Source organism: Akebia trifoliata, chromosome 14, assembly GCF_017979445.1.
Source record: "Akebia trifoliata isolate Shusen 1 chromosome 14, ASM1797944v1, whole genome shotgun sequence".
Classification (NCBI taxonomy): Eukaryota; Viridiplantae; Streptophyta; class Magnoliopsida; order Ranunculales; family Lardizabalaceae; genus Akebia; species Akebia trifoliata.
Genome location: NC_141388.1, coordinates 35471694 through 35495520, shown reverse-complemented (window position 1 = coordinate 35495520; position 23827 = coordinate 35471694). Strand labels below are relative to the sequence as shown.

The window sequence follows — 23827 nt, the reverse complement described above, 5'->3', positions numbered from 1 at the left end:
AATGAAGGATTGAGTTTTTATGAATTATTTTTTTCCTCCAAAAATATTATTCATGACTCATATTAAGTCATACCTGCTTTATAAACTAACTGGTGATAAAAACTAAGAGAAAGTCGACTGAGATTATTTGGGTACATTCAATGAAGACCGATTGTAGTATCAATTACGAGAAATATTCAAGTTGAAGGTCATAAACAAAGCGAGAGGAAGGCCCAAAAGAACTTGAATTAAAACAATGAAGCAGATATGAATTTACTCTCAATAATAACATTTTTTGACTTTGGGCATGGTGGAATGTAGAAACATGATTCATTTAATGTTCCCAAAATATACGGATAAGGCTTTGTTGTTGTTTGACCCCCAAAATTCGTTGTCTTCTCTATGTTTTGGACATGATCTAAGAATATTACAAGGCTTTCAATTACAAATAATCAGACAAACTAAAGGGGTTCAAAACTGGGGAAAAACAAAAGGGGTTAAATGTTATTTTGTCACTAGTAGGCTTTTTGGGTTTCTGTGCTGATTTCTTTAGTCCAGAACTTGGCCATCGCCAACCACCTTTTGTATCCCTGCTTTTTTGGTTGTGACATTGGGTTGCAGCAATAACTCAAGTAGGCACAATTAGAGTGGCTAATAGTGAAGGAATGAGATTACCTTTGTTTTACTTTTCCTACTCAAATTTCCTCACTGAAGACTGTACTTTTGGCTATGAAACTCTGTAATTACATCTAAAGATCGATCCTCAAAAGAGAAAATATAATAACAAAATCTCACCTGGGTACTCGGGTGACAATATAATGCCCTTTCTCCAGATCGTATATCGTCTTCAATTGTGGTTTCTGCAATTTTGATACATAGAATGCAGCAAGGATAGCAAATATGAGAACAGCAAACAAAAAGAGGTATACAACTGAGTCATTCCACACAATATGGCCCAGATTTTCTGGTTCCAATTCGAGGGGTCCCACTGCTGTTTGGAGGATGAAAGCTCCTAATGTCCAATCGAGGGGGGTGCTTCCAGCCTGATTCGCAAATCCAATCCTGCAAACAGAGAATTTATTATCTGAAGGGCACGGAACAACGATTTCATCGATGATCTAATTAAATGTACCATATTTCTATTTGATTATTGCAAGGAAAAAAAAATAAAAAATAGAAAAAGAGAAAGTGAAGAGTCAAAGGTGAGCAAAGGATATCTAATAAAATGTCCGCATAGAAGCAAAAAAAGAAGTGAGTGTACCTCCTATCATCCATAGGGATTCCAAGATTGTCGTGCAATAATGCCACTATGTATGCAGAAGAGAAACAATATCTCAACAAATCCATTTCATCGATGCCATGATGTTCGTCTTTCAGTCTGTCCCAATCATCTTCACAGTAATGTTGTCCAGCTATCTCCAAATCTGATAGAGAAGCCTTTGGGACCAACCCAAAAAACTGTAAAAAGATTCAAGAAAACAAATCAGGATGAAGGATGACGTAGGTTATTAACTACATCTATTTTGCAAGGCTTTTCTAAACAGTGAAGTAGTCGTGTCAGATCATGTCAAGTTCCAACATTCACGAATTTGGTGTCACACTTCCAGAATTACTTTTATTTAGTCCCCCCACCCATAGATGATGAGTTCTACCTTTTTTAATTGAATTTGTTTATGATGGTACCTATAAGACTGGGTGAAAATTATAAGACATCCCATAAAATGTTCATTAATATTAATTTATTTTGCTAGGCAAACAAGATTAGTGGTCAGGAATTAGTAGGTGAAAGCTGGTTTTGAACCCAGGTCATGGTATCAACACTCCTGCATTTTAGTTGTCTTGTTAATAAGACAACAAATACAAGGAAGGTGATGTCTGCCCAGTCATGTTTGTTATGAAAAATAATGGGTTCTCCTTCTACATTATAGTACACTTTCTATATTGATTTGGTTTCAAACACTAGTCTGAATTGAGTTAAGTACAACGTCGCCCCCTCGTACACATCAGTCAGTGTTAGGTATATATGGAGTATGTGGTAGTGTTAGGTATATATGGAGTATGTGGTAGTGTTAGGTATGGAATCGGACCCAGATAGGTCATTCTCGACTCACGTGGTGATCAATCCCAAGTGGAGTTAGGGCCAAGCAAATGATGAGCACATTTTCCCAAGGCCTTTCAGTTTTGATTTTGAGCAACCATCACTCACTGAAGAGAATATCGAGGAGCTAATCTGGAGAGAATCTGTGAAGTTTAATCCAGACCCAAGTAATTAGAAAAAGATTTGGCAGTAATGAATACTATAGAAAGATATTTGGAATATCAGTTTCTCACATGCAATGTATTATATTATTAATTTTTGTGCAAGCATATTTAAAGATAGTTGGATTGAAAGACTGTTTAAGAAACAACTGAATGAAAGAAGATGGTTTTTTAGTGGATTGAAGATATTTGGGATGGGGCTTTGATGATTGAACTTTGTTAATTAGGTTCTTTCTACTTTAAGTAATCTTTTCTTTTCTACTAATTTGTATACTCTAAATTTGGAGACCTTATATTGTCCCCACACAAATTTTCTTTTAACAAAGAAATTAATTATAATGTTGGGGTGTTATGGATAGCTATTCTAATTTTAATGAAGGCATCCTTCTTTAAAGTTGAATTGGGTTTCTCATAAAGCTCTAAAGGGATAGGTTATAAAATTAAATATGGGGGTGTGAGGAAGAAATCGAAGGTTGGCTATTGTTGGATTAATGCCAGAGATGTTGCCTTCTTAATTTTGTTTTCTTGTCTTAGATTCCATTTTAGGTATTTATATCCTTATTTGGTTTGTTATAGAATAACTTGGTGAGAACATTACGATCTCTAAAGTGGTGGGCAGAGAGAACACAGAAGTGTCCATGAAAATAGTACTCCATAAGATGACCCATTTACAAATCAACATTCCATTGACTACCCACTTGTTCGGTAGGTTATAGCCGCGAAGCCATATAACAATCCTAAGGTTCTCCACCATTTAAATCATTTTGCTTTATGTCAAAGACAAACAGCTAAACAAGGTTCTTTTTAGTAGAGCTAGACTTCCTAGGTCAAGTTTACTCTTAAAAAAAAGACTTCCTAGGTTAAGTTGTAGAGATGGCAAAGACTGATGAATCTGATTTATAGACCCGAATTAATTCTGAGGTGGGAACTTGTACAACATATCATGAAGGAAACAGAACTACTGCATGTGTAATGGACACGGAAGTCTAGTACTTAGTGTAAATATGGTTGGAGTTTTGTAAAAGAAGAAATCAACTAGTCTCTACATCGAATAGCCAATTGTTAGATATATCAATATTTTATATACGTTCCATGAGGGCATCTTTGTCATTTCACTTGTTCTCTAGTTTTATATATACCATGGTTCATAGTTAAGTCAAGTTCAACTCCTCTCACTTTCCCCATTCTTTTCTTCTTCTCCAAACCCTAATCCGATCTTCTACATGGTATAAAAGCCAGTCTAGTGGTCAAAATTTGGTTTTCTCTCATCTTCTTCCGTATTTTCTTCTTTTCTCTTTTAAACAGATTTTTCTGATCTGATTTGTACCCGGTATCCTCATGGTGGTTAAAATCCTTTGTTTAGAGGATTTTGTCATTGTGGTTGGAAAATATCCCTAATGTGATCATAGATCAGGGGATTTTCATCAATTATTAATGATTTGTTGTGTGCGGTGTGGTGGTTAGATTCCAGATTGTATTTATGGCTTTCAAGGTATCTTGTGATTTCATTTTCAGAGGGTTTTGGAGTCCTGCGATTTTATCTGGATGAGATAGATTTCTCTCTTTGTTTTGGAGGATTTTTGCACATCTTGACTATAAAGAATTCGTGTCGAGGAGATTTATAATAATAAAAAATTGTTCAAGAAAATATCCGAAAATCGTAGAGTAATTTTGTTGATTATTGGGCAATCAGATGTTTCATCATAGAGCAGAAGACTATCTTGAGTATATTTACTGATTTGGTTGGAAGTTGGAACTCAAATGACTTCCATTTGCTTAAATGGAAGTAACTACATACAGTGGTCGAAGGTTGTGAGATCTTTCTGAAGACCAAGGGTAAGAAATCTCATCTAACCAAAGCAAAGTCCGATTCTCTTGATGAAAAATCCATTCAGGTATAGAAATAGGAAGATGCTTAGATTGTCACTTTGTTGTAAAACAATATGGAACCACAAATCAGTGCTAACTTTATGTTTTAGAATACCACGAAGGAGATTTGGGAATGAGTGAGGCATATGTATTTGGGATCCAATAATATTAGCCAAAGTAATGAGATCACTTAGCAGTATTTCTCTTTACAGTAGGATGATAAAACTCTAGATTAGACCTTAGTTTCATTGATGCGTGTGTGAAAAGTTGAATCAATATCAACCCATTTCCAATGATATCCCTCAAATGCAGAAGCAAAGAGAGGATATGGATGTTGTTCGTCTTCTTTTATCCCTCCGATTAGAGTATGATGCAGTCAAGTCTCTGATTTTAGAAAGTCCTAATCTTCCTTCCTTGATAGACCCTTTCTCCAAGCCAAAAATAGTCACTCTACTAGACAATGACCAACCTACGAGTGATCGCTCTGCTATAGCTACTATTGGAGATCGTGGTGGTCATAACTACAAAGGTACTGTGTCTATGCCCAAAAATCTCCAAGATGCCTTATTTCACCTGAGATGAAGGACAACTATGGTAGATGAAATAGATGCTCTACATCATAATGATACTTGGTCTTTGGTTTCTCTTCTTCCAAAGAAGCATGTTGATTGTAGGTGGGTCTACATTATTAAATTTCATCCCTGATGGTACGGTTGATAAATTGAAAGTTCGGTTAATTGCTAAAAGATACACACAGACCTATGAAGTTGACTATGCTGAGACTTTCTCTCCATTCGCGAAACTTACTTCGGTCCGAGTGTTGATTGCATTAGCCTCTATGTTTGACTGGCCCTTGTATCAGTTAGATGTTTAAAATGTCTTCTTACATGGTGATTTACATGAGGAAGTGTATATAGAATAACCACCTGAGTTCGTTACCCAGGGGGAGATTCGGGAAAGTGTAAGCTTTGGAAAACACTCTATGGTTTGAAGCAATCTCCACGTGTATGGTTTGAAGCAATCTCCACGTAAGAAGATATTTTAAACATCTAGCTGATACATGGTTTGAAGCAATCTCCACATGCATGGTTTGGTAAGTTTAGTGATGCGGTCATTGCATTTGGGATGATGCGATGTTAGACAAATCATTCAGTTTTCCTTTAAAAAACTGAAAAGGGGTATGTGCTATTGATAATCTATGTTGATGACATTGTATTGACTAGAAGTGACGCTGATGGGATACAGAAATTGAAGTTTTATCTTCAACAACAATTTCATATCAAGGACTTAAAAAAATTGAGGTATTTCCTTTGTATTGAGGTGGCTTGTTCAAGTCATGGTATTAGTCTCTCTCTCAGAGGAAGTATGTGTTAGATTTGTTAGAAGAGACAAGGTTACTTGGATCCAAACTAATAAGTACTTCATGGATCAAAAGTTGAAACTTATAGCTGAATAGGGAGATATGTTTGATGATCCTAAGAAAATATAGGAGGTTAGTTGGAAAGTTGAATTACCTCGCCATCACAAGATCAGACATCTCACATATTGTTTGAGTTAGTTTATGGAATCACCTAAGATGCCACACTGGGTAGTTGTTCAACGTATTATGAGGTACCTAAAGGGATCTCCAGGACGTGGTTTGTTGTACAAGCCTAATGGTCATACTAGGATTAAGGGATATAGAAATGCAAATTGAGCTAGTTCTCCCTCAGATAGAAGGTCTACCACAAGTTATTGTACCTTCATAGGAGGTGATCTTATATCATGGAAAAACAAGAAGCAAACAATGGTGGCCAGGTCAAGTGCAAAAGCTGAATATAGAGCCATGTCTCATACTTCTTGTGAACTTATTTGGTTGAGACATTTTCTCCAGATTAATTTTATAGTAGAGACACATATGAGTCTTCTATGTGATAACGAGACCACCATGCATATAACTTCCAATCCAGTGTTTCACGAGTGGATGAAGCATATTGAGATGGACTATCATTTTGTTCGTGAGATGCTTTAAAGTGATGAAATTGCCACAACGTATGTCAAGTCTGAAGATCTACTTGATGATCTGTTTACTAATCGTTGGGAAGAGATAAGGTTATTTTCTGTGTAACAAGTTAGGATTATATGATATATATATATATTCTCCAGCTTGAGGGGGAGTGTTAGATATAGATAATTACTATTGCCACACCAACTTTTACTAACGCCACACCAACTATGTGCAATTCTTTGGTGATTTACATAGGAATTGGTGTGGCATTATTAAGAGTTGGCGTAGCAATACAACTCTTTAGATATATCGGTATTTTATATATGTGCCATAAAAGGCATATTTGTAATTTCATTTGTTTTCTAGTTTTATATATACCATGGTTCATAGTGAGAAAGTCAAGTTCAACTCCTCCCACTTTCTTCTTTCTTTTCTTCTTCCCTAAACCCTAATCTAATCTTCTACACCAACAAAGAGAAAACAAACCTCTGAAGTATAGAAGAAGTTCTCTAGAGGAACAGACTTCCCTTGCAACTGAGGCAAGAAAGACGAAACTATTTTGCAAGGTGGATGCAGACATTCATCTGCATAAATAGATGAACAAATCATCGCACAAGAAAATAAAATAGAAATACATTATGTAGCATAACAAAAATAAAACAATAATATAGTGTTAATTAAATTTGATGTAAAAGTTATCATGGTAAAGGGGTAGAAGGAGATGTTACCATTTCCTTTCTGTAACAATGCCAAAGCTTCGGATCTGCATGCAGAAAAGTTTCCTATTGAGTGGGATGCCAAAAAATTCTCATCACTTGCATTCGATGAAATAGTTGAATTTATAGATCGATCATATCCTTTGGGCATGCAGGGATTCAATATTCTCTCACCAGAACTCAAAGCTGCATATTTAAAAAAATAGGATTTACAATCATATGAAGTGACTCATGTTTTACATGGAAATCTTATTAGCAGAAAATAAAATAAAATAGAAGTGCATGGCCCAGATTTTAGATATATAAGGAAATTTTTTTAATGTGTGGAACATTTCCCAATAAACAATAAACCAGGATAGGGTTGACCATCAAAGCATTGAGAAGTCATTTATGTGTCATATGTGTAGATACAAGTCTGAATTCTTTTTGACAGAATATTCCATGCACACAACTTTAAATTTACATTATCTTTGTGAGCTGAATACTTCAATCAAAACATTTACAGAGGAGTGATCAATACTATTCAATGTGTCCTGCCTGAAAATCCCCAATCCAAAGTTTGCTTGTTTTAATGAATCTGACTATCCAATTTTTAGAATTTCATGGACATAACTTCTAGTCTATATCCTGAAATGTGGCAAAATTTCCTACATGGAGACTTTCAATTGCATGATCCCATCCCCTCCATGCATGCAAACACATCTGCAGCCCAGGTGAATTAGGAATGAGGTATGATTTTGAATGCCTAAACTGAATAATTCTCTTCTGAGTGTTCCCAAAGCATTAGAAAGACAGCTTCTGGACAACAATTAAATGTTACAGATTTTGTCCCCTTTCTAAGTAATAGGAAGAGGTTGAGAAACATGTTCCTAATGCACAATATTTCCTACTTATCCAAGTCTAGCCATGTGTATTACTCCTGATAAAAAAGAAGTGTTTATCCATCCATAAAAAATCTTTAACCCCCAACATCAAGTCACAATTAAATCTAGATCATTAAAAGATTCCATAGGCCACTTGAATAATGATTTAAACATCTTCAACCCATCTAAAATATCTGTCACAACCTTCTCAGCTGCTGGACTCCTGAGCACCCCCCCGACCCGGCCCTCCCACAACAACAACATAAAAGCCCAAACCACAACCATTTAAAGACAACTTGGCAAACAATCATACGAGATTAGTTTTTCCAACTTGTGTCAGTACTCCTTCATAATCTAGAGGAGATAGCTCTCGGACCACACGAAAAGCTGCTGGATATAAAGCCTTAAATTCCTTCAATCTGTCCCACTTGGTAAATAGAATTTATTTCCTCTGAAGTCCCCAATTGAGCATTGTACTCATCTTAAAGCCATCTTCGACATATGGTAAAAATAGTACTTCAATAGCACTATGACTTCCAGACTCGAGTATCCCAGGGAGCAACCACTCATTGCGTCAACATGGAAAGCATTCAAAAGTTCTACATTAACCAACTGATGATTTACCTAGTTTACGTTTTTGAAGAACAAAACTAAATTAATGTAATCAACAAGCTTGACCTTACAAAGGTGCCTCGATGGCCTCTTTCCATAATATTTTGGCTGGCTTCACGGAGAAAGAAGTTTCAATTAAGTACATTTCAAGCACACAATTCTTGTCAAGGCAGTTGCACTAGATGGAATCTTAATTGTTGATCAGTTTAATAACAAATGACAGATCATCCAAATGTGCGGTGCAAGGAAAGCAAAAAAAAGAAAGTTAAAACATATCTTTAACCATTGTAACATCCTCTCTCCCCTGGGTACTACTCTGCTTTTTTGCTTTCATTAAAACACTCATTGTTATGGTCAAAAAACATTGTAGGTTCAAAATTTTCCTAGAAATGGCACAAAACACAGTAATCAACTTAAATTACCCAATTTATCATTGTAAAAGGCGTATGTGAGCCAGATATCCCAAGTGCAAAAGCCCCCAAATGGAGGCACAAAAACCACAACAAACACCTTAATCCCCAAAGTAACCATAACTAAAGCGCATGTTTAAGCCTGTATAATTCAACTGTACTAAAATGTCAAGATCTCTCCTAACATGCTTGAACAGCTGTCTTAAGACTACAAACAATTAACAATGTCAAAGATGCATCAGATTATAAAACATACTTCGTTTAATTTGAATCAGGTGTTAAATCGGACAGTCATATTCTAAGATTTTTTTTTTTTTTTCTCTTGACTTTCTGAAATTGATAAAACCATGAAAAATAGATTTTGAAAGACAAACATTATAATGCCTGAATTTCAGTGTTGCATCATGTAATGATATCACTTTATATGATATTAACTGGAGGAGGACAGAGGTCAACATTATATAAATTTAGGTCACCTTAAACACCTAAAAAACATCTCCTTAAAGGAAAAAAACTATTTACAAATATCTCCTTTAACAACTTTTCAGTTGAGCTAAAACCATTTTAGTACATCACACCATAAACTTAAATTCTTAATTTCTTTAACTAAAAAAAGCAGTTTTTGTACAAAATAACCATGACCAATTGTTTGTTGTGAATGTGTCTAAAAGAAGCAAGGCCCACCTATTACAAACAGAATGGACAACCATGTCTCCAATGAGCTGGAAACATATGATGGCCTTAAATAGTAAAATCTAGATGCAGTAGAGATGAAAGAACTAAATTTTTCTGCGAGAATTTATTTATGCAATCAACACAGAAACTGTAAGAAACTTTCTAATGTTTGGTAAACTCAAATAAAAACTCCAACCAATCATATTTGGAAACATCAAATCCAAACTTACATGGAGTCAAAACTCTAGAATTGGTACGCTCAAGTAGTGATTCCCAAGCTGCTTCCTGCACAAGAACTAAGGTCAGAATTGATATGCTTAGAACCTTCCATACATTATTGTTTCCACTAAGAACATTATTCCAAGACTTTCATCTAATAAAAAGTATATAAAGTTATTGCATAAACTCATTAAAAACATTATTCCAAGACTTTAATCGCATAAACATTATATGATATTGGGGCATAAAGTAACAGTTGTTATCTCTGACTTCCCCTTTAAAAAAGAACAGTTTGGACAAGAATTTACACACAAAAAACATATTTAACTTTTTAGGCATAGGTGAAAAAAGAAGGAACCGTTTACAGCTGAATTTGCACAAGAATGATCTTCATTAGATTCTGAACACACCCTTCCATTCTAACGACCTCTGAATACTCTACCTTGACCAATATCCATAGTGGCCTAGCCCTCCCTGTTTTGAAGACCACAGCTTGCAGTTCAGCTCTCCTCAACAGTGCCAATCATAACTAAATCATCTCAACCGACCACTTTTTATTTCATCACCTTTTGGGCTAATCTAGGTTCCCACAAATGTGCTAATTTCCAAGTTTGACATTCAGTTTTTCCACTCATCCACCTCAACATCCTCATCTCAGCTCTACACATTCTATGTACAAGTTGTTGTTTTTCAATTTCTTGACAATCTGCTCTATCTGCATCGTGCTTTCACTGAACCCACACATAAATGCTATTATTATTAGCCAGATGCATATCCATGCAGGTAGTAAAAGATAACAGATGCTTGCAATGTTGAAAATCGTAAGCCAGATACTGTTCTTGCCTAATAAGTAGGAATACTTGTCACTTGTCAGCACACCAAGAGGTTCACCCCAAGGAGAGATCCACAAAACAATCAATTAATCCTATGGTATGAGACAAAAAGGTCAGATGACTCAATTCCTAGATGGGTCATCTAGGAACTGAAAACACTGAGGGAAAGGAAGCAAATGGTTGGGTACAAATGGATCAATTGAACGTACAAAGCATGGTCAACAGCCAAAGGTTTCAGAGATATGTGGAAAGAGTCATCAAGTTACCTTTTCTCCAGCGATGAAACTCAGATCAATATGGGGCCTCTTTTCAGATAACTATGAATCTTTGTGCACCGATTTGACCATGCCACCAAGAACTAGTACTATGGTTCGCGTCCAACAGCAAAGAGGCAAAGACATTCAGACATCAAAGGTAACGTTGAGTGTCAAAGGAACAATATGAGGATTACTTACTTGATAGGCAAAAGATTTTATTGATGAAAAAAAAAAAACAAAACAAAAGGAAACTGTGGACAAGGCGGCCACCTTACAAGAACGAAAGTCAAGCAACAGTTGGGATAAATTGGGTCATATTAAAATGTCAAGTGTCAATTCTATTGGAAATTCATCCACTTGGTCATATTGAAATGTGTGCAAAAGTAACATTTGGGATACATTGGTAGGCTTGGGAAAGGAGCTCTTGGTTTTTACTACCCACTAGCTACATGATGTGAATCCAGAAGATAGAAATTTGAAGAAAAGGATTACTTTTAGTTCTTGTAGCAATGAGGAGTTACTCTCAGGTGGTAAGTCAATGTTTTCTTCCCTCTCTGGAAAGACAAGTGGTTGGTGAAGCCGTGTAGGTGACTTAAGTGCATCTTCGAGCTTTTGAGGAATGCATATTTTCCAATATCGTTAGAGAAACAAGCCAAGCCAGGAATCTTTTAGATACTTATGATGAACATATTCAGATGCATCCTCATTCCTTTCCTTCAGAGCTCTAAAAAATTCTGGATGACGAAACCAAAGATTGTCGAAATATTTCTCCTAATCAGTTAATCTGGTTGGGGTCTGCCTAACCACAGCTTATTTCTAAAATACATACATACAAATATGTTTAGTGTGACATGATTTGATGATTATGATCATTTAAATCTGCAATTATAATTATTTTCAGTTTCTTAGATACTTCATTAGCATGTAGCAAAGCGATATAGTGTCCACCTGGTTGTTTTTTATGGAGTGGGTGACTTATGAGTGTGGTTTCATGCTTGTTTTATCAGTCATTAAATACAACAACATATCAATCATTTCCACATTATTTCCATGGAAAACATATCGCTACTTCCACACAGATCTCCATATTCGAGCTCACTGAAATTTTCTTCAACATTGAAGTTATATACAATGAGCCTTAGATCTTCTGAGTGACAGGTCAAAACACATCGTGAGTCAAATGAGAAGAAAAAACAAACAAAGAAATTTGCATAAAAGGGAATCACCTGGCTAAAATGAAGAAAGCTTTGAGCATAAAGATTGTAAGTAACTCCGGCCAATTTGATCATTCGTGAAAATTCCAATGGAGGTGGTTCCCTTAAAGCAAATGTAACCTGCATATAGAAGCGAATTAGCTTAAAATTCAATTTTACATTTCAATAAATATTATAATCCAACAAGGGTTAAAACAAACAATATAGATACATAAAGTGGTACATAGATGTTAGGTACGAATGCCGCTAATAATTTTTGCAGTGTAACTTGGCTCAGAAAAAATGGGCACTCTTATTCCATCAATATATGATTTTCTAGATTATGCTGGGACTGGTTTTTGATGTATTTAGCAACTGGCACACCACAGATTTTTCTTCTTGTAGGTGCATCTAGTGGAGGCTCCTTTTGGTGGTCTGGGGTATTTGGAAGGAAAAATAAGAGGATTTTCAAAGGGGTAATTATTATATTTCCATTAAAGAGCTTCATGTACATGGGTCTTTGATCCTCGTTGATTAGAAAGGGCATTTCTTTGAGAATTTTGTGTTTAGAGGGAGATGATTGTTTTTTTTTGTTTTTTTGTTTTTCTGTTTCGTTTTTCGTTTTTCGTTTTTCTATTTTGTATGTGTGCCTTTTCTTTGATAGGTTATCTTGACATCCTTGAGTTTTCTTGTATTTTTCTTAATGCAAATTCACCCACCAAAGCTCAAACACGGTGACCAAGAGCAATCAAAAGGCTCGATGAAGAACAGGACGAGGAAGCAAGGATAGTCTGCAGGAAACCTGCAACCCATAACTAGTCCTTAGAAAACTTCCTATACCTCCTCATCTAGCTTCCAATTGAGCTGAAATTTCCTGTGCAGGAAGACTTGAAGGAGAATTATAAGTGCTAAGTTTGAGATCAATCAGCGATTGCAAAGTGTCCTTCTAGCAGGGTTTTATTACCTGGTCTTTAGAAACCTCTTAGTAAACCAGTCTGTGCCAAGAATTACCTATCCAATATATTTGTAGCAAACACCTGTGTGCCAATGGGTCAAGTAAACAAAACAACCGACCAGAAGAACCAACTTTCACTAGGTTCCATTTCAGATCTTACTGGTTTTGGGTCAAGACTTGGTTTGAACAATTACAATTTACAGCCCTATTATTATTATAAAAAAATACTCACTAATTTCCCAGAATTTTTCCTAAAATTCACCGAATCGGGGACCAGTCAATTTAATCAACAAATCGATGCATCGAATATGGTACTTTTTTTACCTTCCACCACAAATTTCATCTTCTTCAACCTCCAAATATCACGAACAAGTAGGATTTTTAGGAAAGTGACAGCTAGTTTAGTTGGTAAAGTCTTTGGGTGATGATACCAGAGACCTAGGTTCAAATCCCGCCAGCACTGAGTTACTCATTAAAAACAGGCTTACCAAACAACAACAAAAAAAGTAAACAAAGATAGGGTTTTAGGGAAGTTGAAGATGATGGGTTTTCGGAAGAAATCCTAAAACAGCATTTGTATAATCTTTGAAAATTTCCTGAATTTTTGTAAGAAACTTACCAAAACTTGTTCGATTAAACGAACTGAATCCCACCGAATAATTACAGAATTCGAACTTTGCTACCATGGTTGTTATCCCAGTCTTCCCAAGTTCACATTAAAAGCTAAGAACTTAAAATTTAATTCTAGATGAGTTGTACACTGATTTTTGAGGTTTGCAAGCTATATTATCTGACATGCACAGAGGGGATTATCAGTTCAGATTAGTATGGTGAAATAATGAGATGCCTTAATCAGTTAAGCTATGTTGCTGTTTCTCCTCTCTCTTTTTTTTCCCTTTTCCGTATTGTTTATTTAATTTCCCTAATCAGTTAAGCTATGTCACAGTTTCTCCTCATTTTTTTCTTTTTCCCTTTTTCAAGTTCTTCAATTATTTATTTATTTTTGCGGGGGCCAATTTTTAAGATATGGATTTGAAATAAGACATGTGAAGTGTTGTTCCCAGCATGGTTTAAAATCTCATTTTTTCAAAAACCGAAACATCATAACATTGTGAAACATTAATTTTTGAATTTTAAAAGAAGCCTTTTACAAAAGACCGTGGTCAAAAGGCATGTAATCAATTTAAAAAAAAATATTGGGTGTTTGATATAGTTATTAAAATGAGGGTTTTTTATTTAAGTAACCCAGTCTAGAGGGTTGTTTTATTTAAATATCCTAATCTTATAAGGAAGACCAAGGTCAAGGGCATAACTTAGATAAAAAATACCTAGCTTCTTTAGAAAATAAAGAGGAAGACGCAGCAGCAGCCGCCACTGCCTCCATCGGTAACTCTCTCTCTCTCTCCTCTTCTTCTTCTTCCCTCTCCCTTCTTATTCTTTGTTTTTTTTTTTTTTTTCCGAAAAAAACAATGAAACAATCTATATTTTGTATTCCATTGTGTTTCATCTTGGGTTGTTGAAAAATCGAAACATTTTGTACAAAACATTACGATATTTAGAACCATGGTTCCCAGGTCCCACGTCCTAGGTTCAAAGTTCAAACCACTTCAACCCAAGTTCACATTGCTTAACACCAACCCTTTATCTATGGAAAACAAAAAAAAAAAGACGGTGGATAGAGTTGAATTTGTCAAAGTAAAAGGTCATGGGAATCAACTCTAATTTTTTGGTCCATGGAGGCATGTCTAACATGTAATGTTAATGAGGATGAGCAGGGGCAGAAAAAAATAAAATAAAATAAAAATCCAGTGTTTAAACAGTGGCTTGCTTGCCTCTTTAAACCTAGGTCAGGCCCAACTTATGCTGTGAAAGTGAAACCAATTAGTGCCACTCTTTTTAACACAGCAAATTTCCCAAAAGATACTTTTTTAGGGGTGTGTAAGCTGGGGTTAAACCTGCTAACTCATGGTTGAAGAGAAGATTGCCAACAACTGATAACTGGGCTTGAGCTGAAAGGATTTCATGGGTATAAAAGATCATAAATTAAGTGAATAGAAAATAAAAAGAATGGACATAACCTGTACGGAAGCCCCACCAAGTTCAATTATCCCTGTGGTTTTCTGAGGATCACCTCCTAATGTTCCAAGAGCATAGTTTGCAGCCACCCAAGCATAAAGACCTTTATCTTGACCTAAATCAAGATCGATCAATGTTGTAAATTTTGTAAGTTACTTCAATAACCTTTGCAATGTATTGATAAAATTAGCTTTAAAATTAGAAGATTTGAAGAGAAAACATAAAGGAATATTTTTTAACCAGAGTTTATAACAACATTTAAGAATACCTGAGACAGATAGAAAACTAAACTAAATGCCCACATAATTTGACTATGAGTTATTTTATGTCAAAATTAAGTAAATTTACCTCAAACTCAATTGAGTTTCTCTTTTTCTGTGTTAATTTGTTCTGTTTCAAATTGCATAAAGTAGATAATTATTCCAAAAAAAAAAAAAAAAAGAACTATTTTCACAAAATAAACTAAAACAAAACCCACATAATTCAGACTATGAATTATTTTCTGCCAAAAAAGGTAAATTTACTTCACATTCAATTGGGTTTCTCTTTGTCTGTGGTAATTTTGTTCTGTTTCAAATTGCATTAGATTATAATTCCAAAAAAGAAAAAGAAAAATGAACTATTTTCATAAAATAAACTAAAACAAACCCCACATTATTCAGACCATGAATTATTTTCTGCCAAAAAAGGTAAATTTACTTCACATTCAATTGAGATTCTCTTTTACTGCTTCAAATTGCACAAAATAGAAACAGTTATTCAAAAATAAATAAATAAAAAGAATTATTTCGCAAAACAAATTAAAACAAACCTGTAACCAAAGACGCCCACTCGTCTTTAAAGAGAAAATCCGAAGATCTCAACACTTTTCGGCACGACTCCAAGATTTCTTTTCTTGCATCCAAACCAACCTTTCGAAGCCCTTCTGTCGCCATTAACGACACTCTAGTGTTCTTCCATTCGATCTTCGGTACACTTCTCTTGGCAAACTCCAAAAGTCTCAAAATGGAACTCCCAGCATTTTCAGGATCCGTCGCAAATTCCGCCAATCCAGGACGAACCTTGAAAGAATTCGAACCTTTTCCATCGAATCCAACAAATGGAATCCTCCCTTCATTGAGAAATTCAAATACGTGGATTCTTGATCCGGTGTTTCCAGCATCAATAAAAATCCCGAAACCTTTAGGTCTCGATTCATCGAATTTGGAAGATTGATGGATTCCTCGAGCGATTGCGAAGATGTAGAAGAGAAATGGTACGATCAAGAGAGATACAGCGAGTATCCACCATTTTTCGCGAAATTGATATGAGGAGATCTGCGAGGGTTTCGGATTGGGTGAAGAAAAAGAGGAGAAAGAATGCATTCGAGGGTGTAATTGTGTTTTGTGGGGAGGAATGTATGTGGTGGAAACCCTAGATTGGAGGTTTGAAAGATCCATGGAGACAGTAGGTGAAGTAGAAGAAGAACATAAGCTTAGGTGGATCGAAATTTAAGAAATAAATAAAATAATTTACATTTCGAGATGAAATTCAATCAACGCTCTGCAATTCTTAACTAAATTCGAATTTCTATGAATTTTTGTTTTTTTTTTTGTTTTGTTTTCTCACACTTGAGAAAACCGTTGTTGCTGTTTTGGTGAGTGAATAATATATCCCTTCGAGAGAGCAGTACGGACGAGTTATAGACCGTTGAGGGCTTTATTGCATCGCGATGCGCGTAAAATTGTAGAGTAAGTGACACGTGTTTTCTTCTCACTTCTCAGTTGTCCTAATAAAGGAGAAAAGTATCATAAGTGGGTAGATTTGGACTCGGATCACTACATGTGCACCTATCATTTGAGGTAAGTTACCCAACCTTACATTGGCATAAATAAATAAATAAAAATCCATCGCCAATTTTTTGCTACGTGCTTTACCTCCTCTCATTAATGGCTCGCGTGTAAAAGATAAAAAGAGTTAGTGATAATATGACACCACCCCTTTTTACAAACGCTCCCATCATATAATCATAACTCATTTGTTTTGGGATATACAGAAAAAGGTTTATGATTATATGTATCCCGAGGCAAATGATTTATGATTTTGGGTAAAAAATCGGATATGGATAACCGGATATAATATTAGATAAGGACATGGAAATAGTTTCATCGGACCTACACCCGACCCATTGCCAGCCCTAATTCTTAGGAGTCTGAGGGATCCTGGCCCAAATTATATATCTAACTATACAGAATATATATACACAAATTATTAGGCCTTAGCCTCGTTGAATTTAATGGTTGGAAAATTTTGAATCCAACCTTAACTTTCCAGGTTAGCCCTTAAATTTATATTTTCGGCTAGTGCTGGATAAGGCTTGGGCCTTACAAGAATCAAAAGCAAATTCCAATGTTTAGTTTCAAATGGAGAGAATGTTTTGAAAACCTTTCCACCTCAAATGTTAATTTCAGAAACACAAACCAAGTGCTTCTCCATGCTACGCAGCATCACCAACATGCTTCACCTCCAACAACTACATGCTCAATTGACCAAACTACCCCTTGACCATAACCAATTGGCCACTGGCAAGGTCATGACCTTTTTGGCTATCTCCCCTCATGGGGACTTGAACTATGCTTGTTCAATTCTGACCCACACTGACAACCCCACAAAATTCATGTGGAATTCTATAATTAGAGGATTCTCACAAAGCAAAGATCCACACAAGACCTTCATTTGGTATTCTAAAATGATAAATACAGGCATCTCTCCAGATAAATTCACATTTCCTTTTATCCTCAAGGCTTGCTCTAGATTGTTTGACTTGAAAAAAGGTCAACAAATTCATACCCAGATCATCAAAATCTGGCCATCCGTTGACCCATATATAGATTCAAGTTTGATTTATTTGTATACAAGTTGTGGTGAATTTGAACTAGCTAAGAAATTTTTTGAGGGAGTTTATTCTAGAAATGTTGTGACATGGAATGTTATGATCTCTGGTTGTGTTAGAAGTGGAACACTTATTAAAAAGAGTTTGGATTTTTTTCATCAAATGAGACTATTTTGTGTAGAAGGTTTTGATGAGTTTAGCTTAGTGAGTGTTACTTCAGCTTGTTCTAACATTGGTGCTCTATCTTTAGGTAAATGGGTTCATGGTCTTGTTTGTAAAAGTGGGTTTATTGAGGTGGTTCCTTTGGTTAATGCATTGGTTGACATGTATGGAAAATGTGGGAGTATGGACGATGCATGCAAGGTGTTTGATGAAATGGGTGTTAGAAATGTCGTGTCGTGGAGCACTATGATCGATGTATATGCCATGCATGGATGTGGTAGAGGTGCCATCGATGTGTTTAATGAGATGGAAAGGGTTGGTGGCATCGAGCCCGATGACATGACGTTCACTAGCGTCTTATGTGCATGTGGTCATGCAGGGTTGTTACTTGAGGGGAAATTTTGGTTCGATAGAATCAGTCGCGATTATAAAATTACACCTAAGATTCAACATTATGGGTGCATGGTTGATCTCTTAGGGAAGGTGGGGCGACTAAATGAGGCATACGAGTTGGTTAGGGAAATGCCCATTGAGCCCGACGCAGCCATTTGGCGGTCATTGGTTTGTGCTAGTATGTATCATGGTGACCTTGAATTGGCTGATATTGTGGCTGGTCAATTAAGTTCTTCGAATCTTGATGAGCCGGGTGATGTTGTAATCATGTCGAACGTGTATTCGAGGTTAGGAAGATGGGATGATGCGGAGAGATTGAGAAGAATAGCTAGGAAGAAACCTGGTTTTAGTTTCATTGAAGTAGATAATGTGGTTCATGAATTTGTCACAAGTGACACTTCACACCAACAAATTGATGAGATTTACTTGTTGGTAAACCAAATGGTGGGGCAATTTACAGTATTTGGATAATGTGGTTCATGATAAACACCATTTCTCACTCACCAGTCACTACTCTCGCCCCTCCCCAAGTTGGAACCTGAGATGCCACATGACCTCTTATATCATCATCTAGATCTGACAGACTAAACTCCAAATTCTTCACGCATCCCTCCCACCTCCACAGGTATCTGACACACTTTCCTTCTACGGCATGGGAAACACTCTTGCGATCTTCCCTTTCGTCTATCTCCCTTTCATTTCCTCTCTGCGACCCCTCTCTTCCAATCCATGTGCCCATAAAACCAGACCCAACCCACAAACGTGCCAACCCGATCAGATCACCATCCTAATCAACAGCTACTCCGAATCTCACCTCCACCTTTTCCACTCGATTGCTGCCACGTACTTCTCATCCCCTTCCGTAACCGCCGTACTCATCCTCTGGGGAAACCCTGCAACTCCTCTCTAAACCCCAACCTCACATACTACTCTTGTGGCACACCGATCTCGGTACTCCCCAGATCATTGATCACTACTTGATTCGTTGCAATCTGCGATGACGACGTTGAGAGCGATCTAGAATCTTTCATATTCACATTCAAGATTTGGAGTTCTAATCAAGACAACTTGATAGGATTCTTCATGAGGTCGCACAATCTTGATTTATCGAGAAAAACATGGATCTACACTGTCCATCCACATAAGTACGCGATAGTATTAACGAAATTCATGATTTTGAAAATGGATTATCTATACAACTACATCTGTAGTGGGACAAAGATGATTGCAATGAGAAATTTGGTTGATTAGATGATGAATTTTGTTGTGGCGGATGAGTCGAATTCAGGGCTAATTTTGGTTGAAGAGAAGAAATTGAGAGATCACGGGGACGCACACTAGGAAGAGAGCCGAGGAGAAGAAGAGAAGGAAAGTGAGGGAAGTAGGGTTGAGTGGTAGGAGAAGAGAGCACAGCAAGAGGAGATGAGATTGTATTGTTGGGAAGTGCCTTTGTAGTTATGGGAAGGTAGTTAATTCAGTTCGTGAACAAGGGTTGTGTGAAAAAGCTGGGAAATTGGTATTTTGTGATAAACAAGTTATTATTTGAGATCAACATTTAGCAACACAACACAGCAAATACCATGTAATGCAAAGTTTCATTAGTAATGAATATAATGTGACATTAAGGGTCTTCATCATCAGCAACTTGGCCTTGTTGATTCTCTTGTTTGATTACATGATTTGCATTCCAATACCTTCAAGATATAATGTCTTTCCGGCCTTCTTCGGTCATTCTTTTCTCGATGATGGCAGCTATAGAAATTGTCCAATTCATTTTTTTTTTTTAAAATTTTCACAGAGTGTTGATTTGGATCAAAGGAATTATATTTCTTACTTGAATGTTGGTCTCATCCAAAATTTGTTTGGTTTTAAGCACTTAATTGATAGGCTTTGAATGAGGGTGGTAGTATCAATATAAGGCATAAGTGCATAACTCATTTTTGACCAAAACGATTCCATGGAATCACTTTATAAGAATTGCAATATCAATTGTTTGGAGACAATATTTTCCAAGTGCTTTTTTGGGGTTTAGAATCATTTTCAGAAGTTGTGGGGCATTTGGTGAAACCAAGTAAAAGTACCTAATGGATGTGTGAAAAGCGAAGACGAGATGATCCTCACAAAAAATCAGCCCATTCTGAATCTTCTAACCCATGCGTTGGAAACATGTTTGGCTCCCTTTAGGGCATATATATATATATAGGATCAGGTTCAAGGGACATATGAGAAAACATATGTAAAAACAATGTAACATTAATAAAATTTTAAAATATAGGTTAGAAATTTCGGATTGAGCTGATTTTTTGTGAGAATGATCTCTATGATAGGAAGATCATTCGAAAAAAAAAAATCAGTCCAATCTGAAACGTCTAACCCCATTAAAAGTGATTTAGAATGTGGATCGTCGATTTTCTACCAATTTTTGTCACTAATTTGTAAATCACTTTTGATGGATTTAGAAGTTTTTGATTGAGCCGATTTTTTGTGAGGATGATCTTCTCATCATAGTGACCATCCTTGTAAAAAATCAGCTCAATCCAAAACCTCTAACCCATATTTTGAAAAACCATTGTTTTTTCATATGTTTTTACATATGGCCCTTGAACCGCCCCCATATATATATATATATATATTGAAATTTAGGGGTGAGTTCCTTAAAATTTTGTATGAGTTCTTTTTATAATATATTACATTAGCTTTATTAGCCAAAAAAAAGAAAAATAAAAAAAGGTACATCTTGAAAACAAATTTTGGGAGTAATAGACCAAAAACACTTAAAACTGTAAATACCAGATACGTTAGTTCTCCAAGAGTTGAAAGTTGATCATTTGAGGACTCAGATGTTAGCAGTGCTTTGAAGGCATGTTCATCAAGTAATGCATGTTGAGGAAAAACTCTAGAGTACTTGACTCTATAAGCACAAATATTGGATATAAATAAGTAAACGATTTACTTGTACTATACCTTCAATAACAATATCACTCACAAGTTGAAGAAGAAAATAACACTCTATTAAGAAGAACACACTTTTACAAACACTCACACTTTTTACAACCTCTCAAGACCTCTTACTCACAACTTATTTCTCACAACTTGTTTTCTTACTACTTGATTACAAAATGAGAGGACTCACCCCTATTTATACTAGTGGCACCTCCTTAACTAATGGTTAGGATTGTGCCAACACATTCTTAATCTAGTGGTTACAATTTTGTCATCTAGAACTTTCTAAAAATATCTATTAGTCTAGAGTTTTCTACCAAAATATCTATAATTCTAGAATCTTCTATTTTTCTCTTATCTAAAGACATCTAGAGTTTTCTCTAGGAAGATTCTAGAAATTGGGTTATAAATAACTATTGGGCTTGGACAATAAATGTGGACTTTTCTCAATTTGGGCTGGTGTTGAATTTTAACACTCCCCATCAACACCAACTCTCACTCTATGCACCATGTAGAGTTGACGACGAAAATTTTTGAACTTTGCCAGTACTTGTTCCTTTTATGAGTTTTGCCACCGGACTATACGTTTTATCATATTGTTGAGAAAATCTTCGAGCCACAAATCTAGCTTTGTACCTTTCAATCGATCCATCTGGACAATGCTTTATCTTGTAAACCCATTTGCAAGATATGGGTTTCACATCTTTTGGCTTTGGCACCAGATCCCAAGTCTGATTTTGCTTTAGCGTTGTGACTTCTTCAAATATCTTAGGTTTTTTTTAGCGATTGCTTATTCAACTATGGCTGCATTGGCATATTTGGGATTTGGTTTGCGAATTCTGTTTGACCTTCTTAGTTGTGATTGTGGAGTTGATACTTCCGTTTCTTCATGATGATCTTCTTGTTGATACACACCAGTTTCCCAAGGATTTTGGGCCATCTCTTGATCACCATCACTGTCATGTAGATCTCCAGCCTCATCTGAACTTGGTTGAATGTTGACAGTGTGCTCCTCCATCTTTTGTTGTAGTTTGTCTTCGAATTCTCTTGAGTCTGGCAACACCTATTTTCCTGAGGACCACCAAGAAGATGCTTCGTCGAATACCACATCTCGCGATGTATAACACCTTCCAGTTGTAGGATCACAGCATCTCCACCCTTTTATCTGATTATCGTATCCAACAAAGATACATCTGACTGCTTTCTTATCGAACTTGCTACGTAAATGATCAGGAACAAATACATAGCATACACATCCAAATACTCGAAAGTAGCTAACTGTAGGTTTTATGTCCCATGGTTTCTCAAAGGGTGAAACAAACTCTAACCTTGGTTGAGGAAGTCTGTTGATCACATGGGCTGCTGTTCTCATAGCTTCGGCCCAAAATCTTCCCGGTACATTCTTTGCATGTAGCATACTCCGACAAGTTTCTGCAAGATGTCGATTCTTTCTTTCTGCTATACCATTATGTTGTGGTGTATTGGCACATGTATACTGACGACGTATTTTGCATTCTCGTAGGTATAGAGAGAACTCGTCCGAGCTATATTCTCCTCCGTTGTCTGTGCGCAAGCAACGAATTTTCTTTCCTACTTCTCCTTCAACTATCTCTTTGAACTCTTTAAACTTTGAAAAGGTTTCAGATTTTTCTTTCATAAAGAAAACCCACACATACCTAGAGAAGTCATCAATGAAGGTTACCATGTACCGCATTCCGCCGATTGATGGTTGCTTGACTGGCTCGAATACATCAGAGTGAACTAACTCTAATGGTTCCTTTGCTTTAAACTTCGATTTCTCGTATGACAATTGATGTGCTTTGCCATACTGGCATCCCGCACAGACGGTGTCTGTTCTCACGTCAAGCTGAGGAAGTCCCTTAAGCATCGACTTCTTTACCATCACACTTAACTTGGAATAGCTAACATGACTCAACCGCATGTGCCACAAATCTGCTGTCTCATTCCTTCTTGTCTTGTCTAGATATGCAGACTCTGCTGACATTACGTAAACTGACTCCAATCGTCGTCCCTCCATCGTTGGCTTTTCTGAGATTTTGATGTCACGATATACCTTCACATCTTGGGGACCGAACAAGACATAGTAGCCTGATGATGTTAGTTGAGTCACAGATAGTAAATTTTTCTTCATTCCTGGAACATGGTAGACATCTTGAAGTGGCACTTGGTTAGAATTATAACGAGGTGTGACTATCGTCTTACGGATGTGAGCTATCGGTAACCTTGAGTTATCAGTTGTCACCACCACACGACTTCCCTTATACTCGGACAGATTTTGCAGCTTCTGTCTATCACCTGTCATGTGATTTGAGCACCCCGAGTCTACGATCCAGTCATTCTCGTAGTCAATCCGTTCAGATGTAGCTGTAAGAGCTACTTCTTCTTCTTCCTTTACAAACGATGCTTCAGCATCCCATTCATCTTCAATTTTCTTTTTAGAACTGGAAGTAACAGCATTACTTTCAGCATGCTTTTTCTTAGACCAGCAGTTTTTCGCCATGTGGCCCTTCTTCCGCAATTGTAGCAATCGCCT

At 36.4% G+C, this 23827-nt stretch overlaps 1 protein-coding gene and 2 pseudogenes across 1 annotated transcript; 2 read left to right on the top strand and 1 right to left on the bottom strand.

Moving 5' to 3' along the window:
- Positions 1-737: 737 nt before the first annotated feature.
- LOC147386990 (putative apyrase 6) lies at positions 738-16540 on the bottom strand. Its single transcript, XM_086422951.1, has 8 exons — positions 15715-16540; positions 14906-15018; positions 11906-12013; positions 9601-9655; positions 6823-6996; positions 6581-6678; positions 1241-1437; positions 738-1041 (listed from the first exon to the last, which is right to left on the bottom strand). Exons 1-8 carry the CDS (start codon positions 16340-16342, stop codon positions 771-773), a joined length of 1644 nt encoding a protein of 547 aa, XP_086279077.1. The 5' UTR covers positions 16343-16540; the 3' UTR covers positions 738-770.
- A 1397-nt stretch (positions 16541-17937) lies between these two features.
- Positions 17938-18801, top strand: LOC147386989 (pentatricopeptide repeat-containing protein At2g20540 pseudogene; annotated as a pseudogene).
- A 181-nt stretch (positions 18802-18982) lies between these two features.
- On the top strand, positions 18983-19974 carry LOC147386988 (glycosyltransferase family protein 64 C3 pseudogene; annotated as a pseudogene).
- Positions 19975-23827: the final 3853 nt, after the last annotated feature.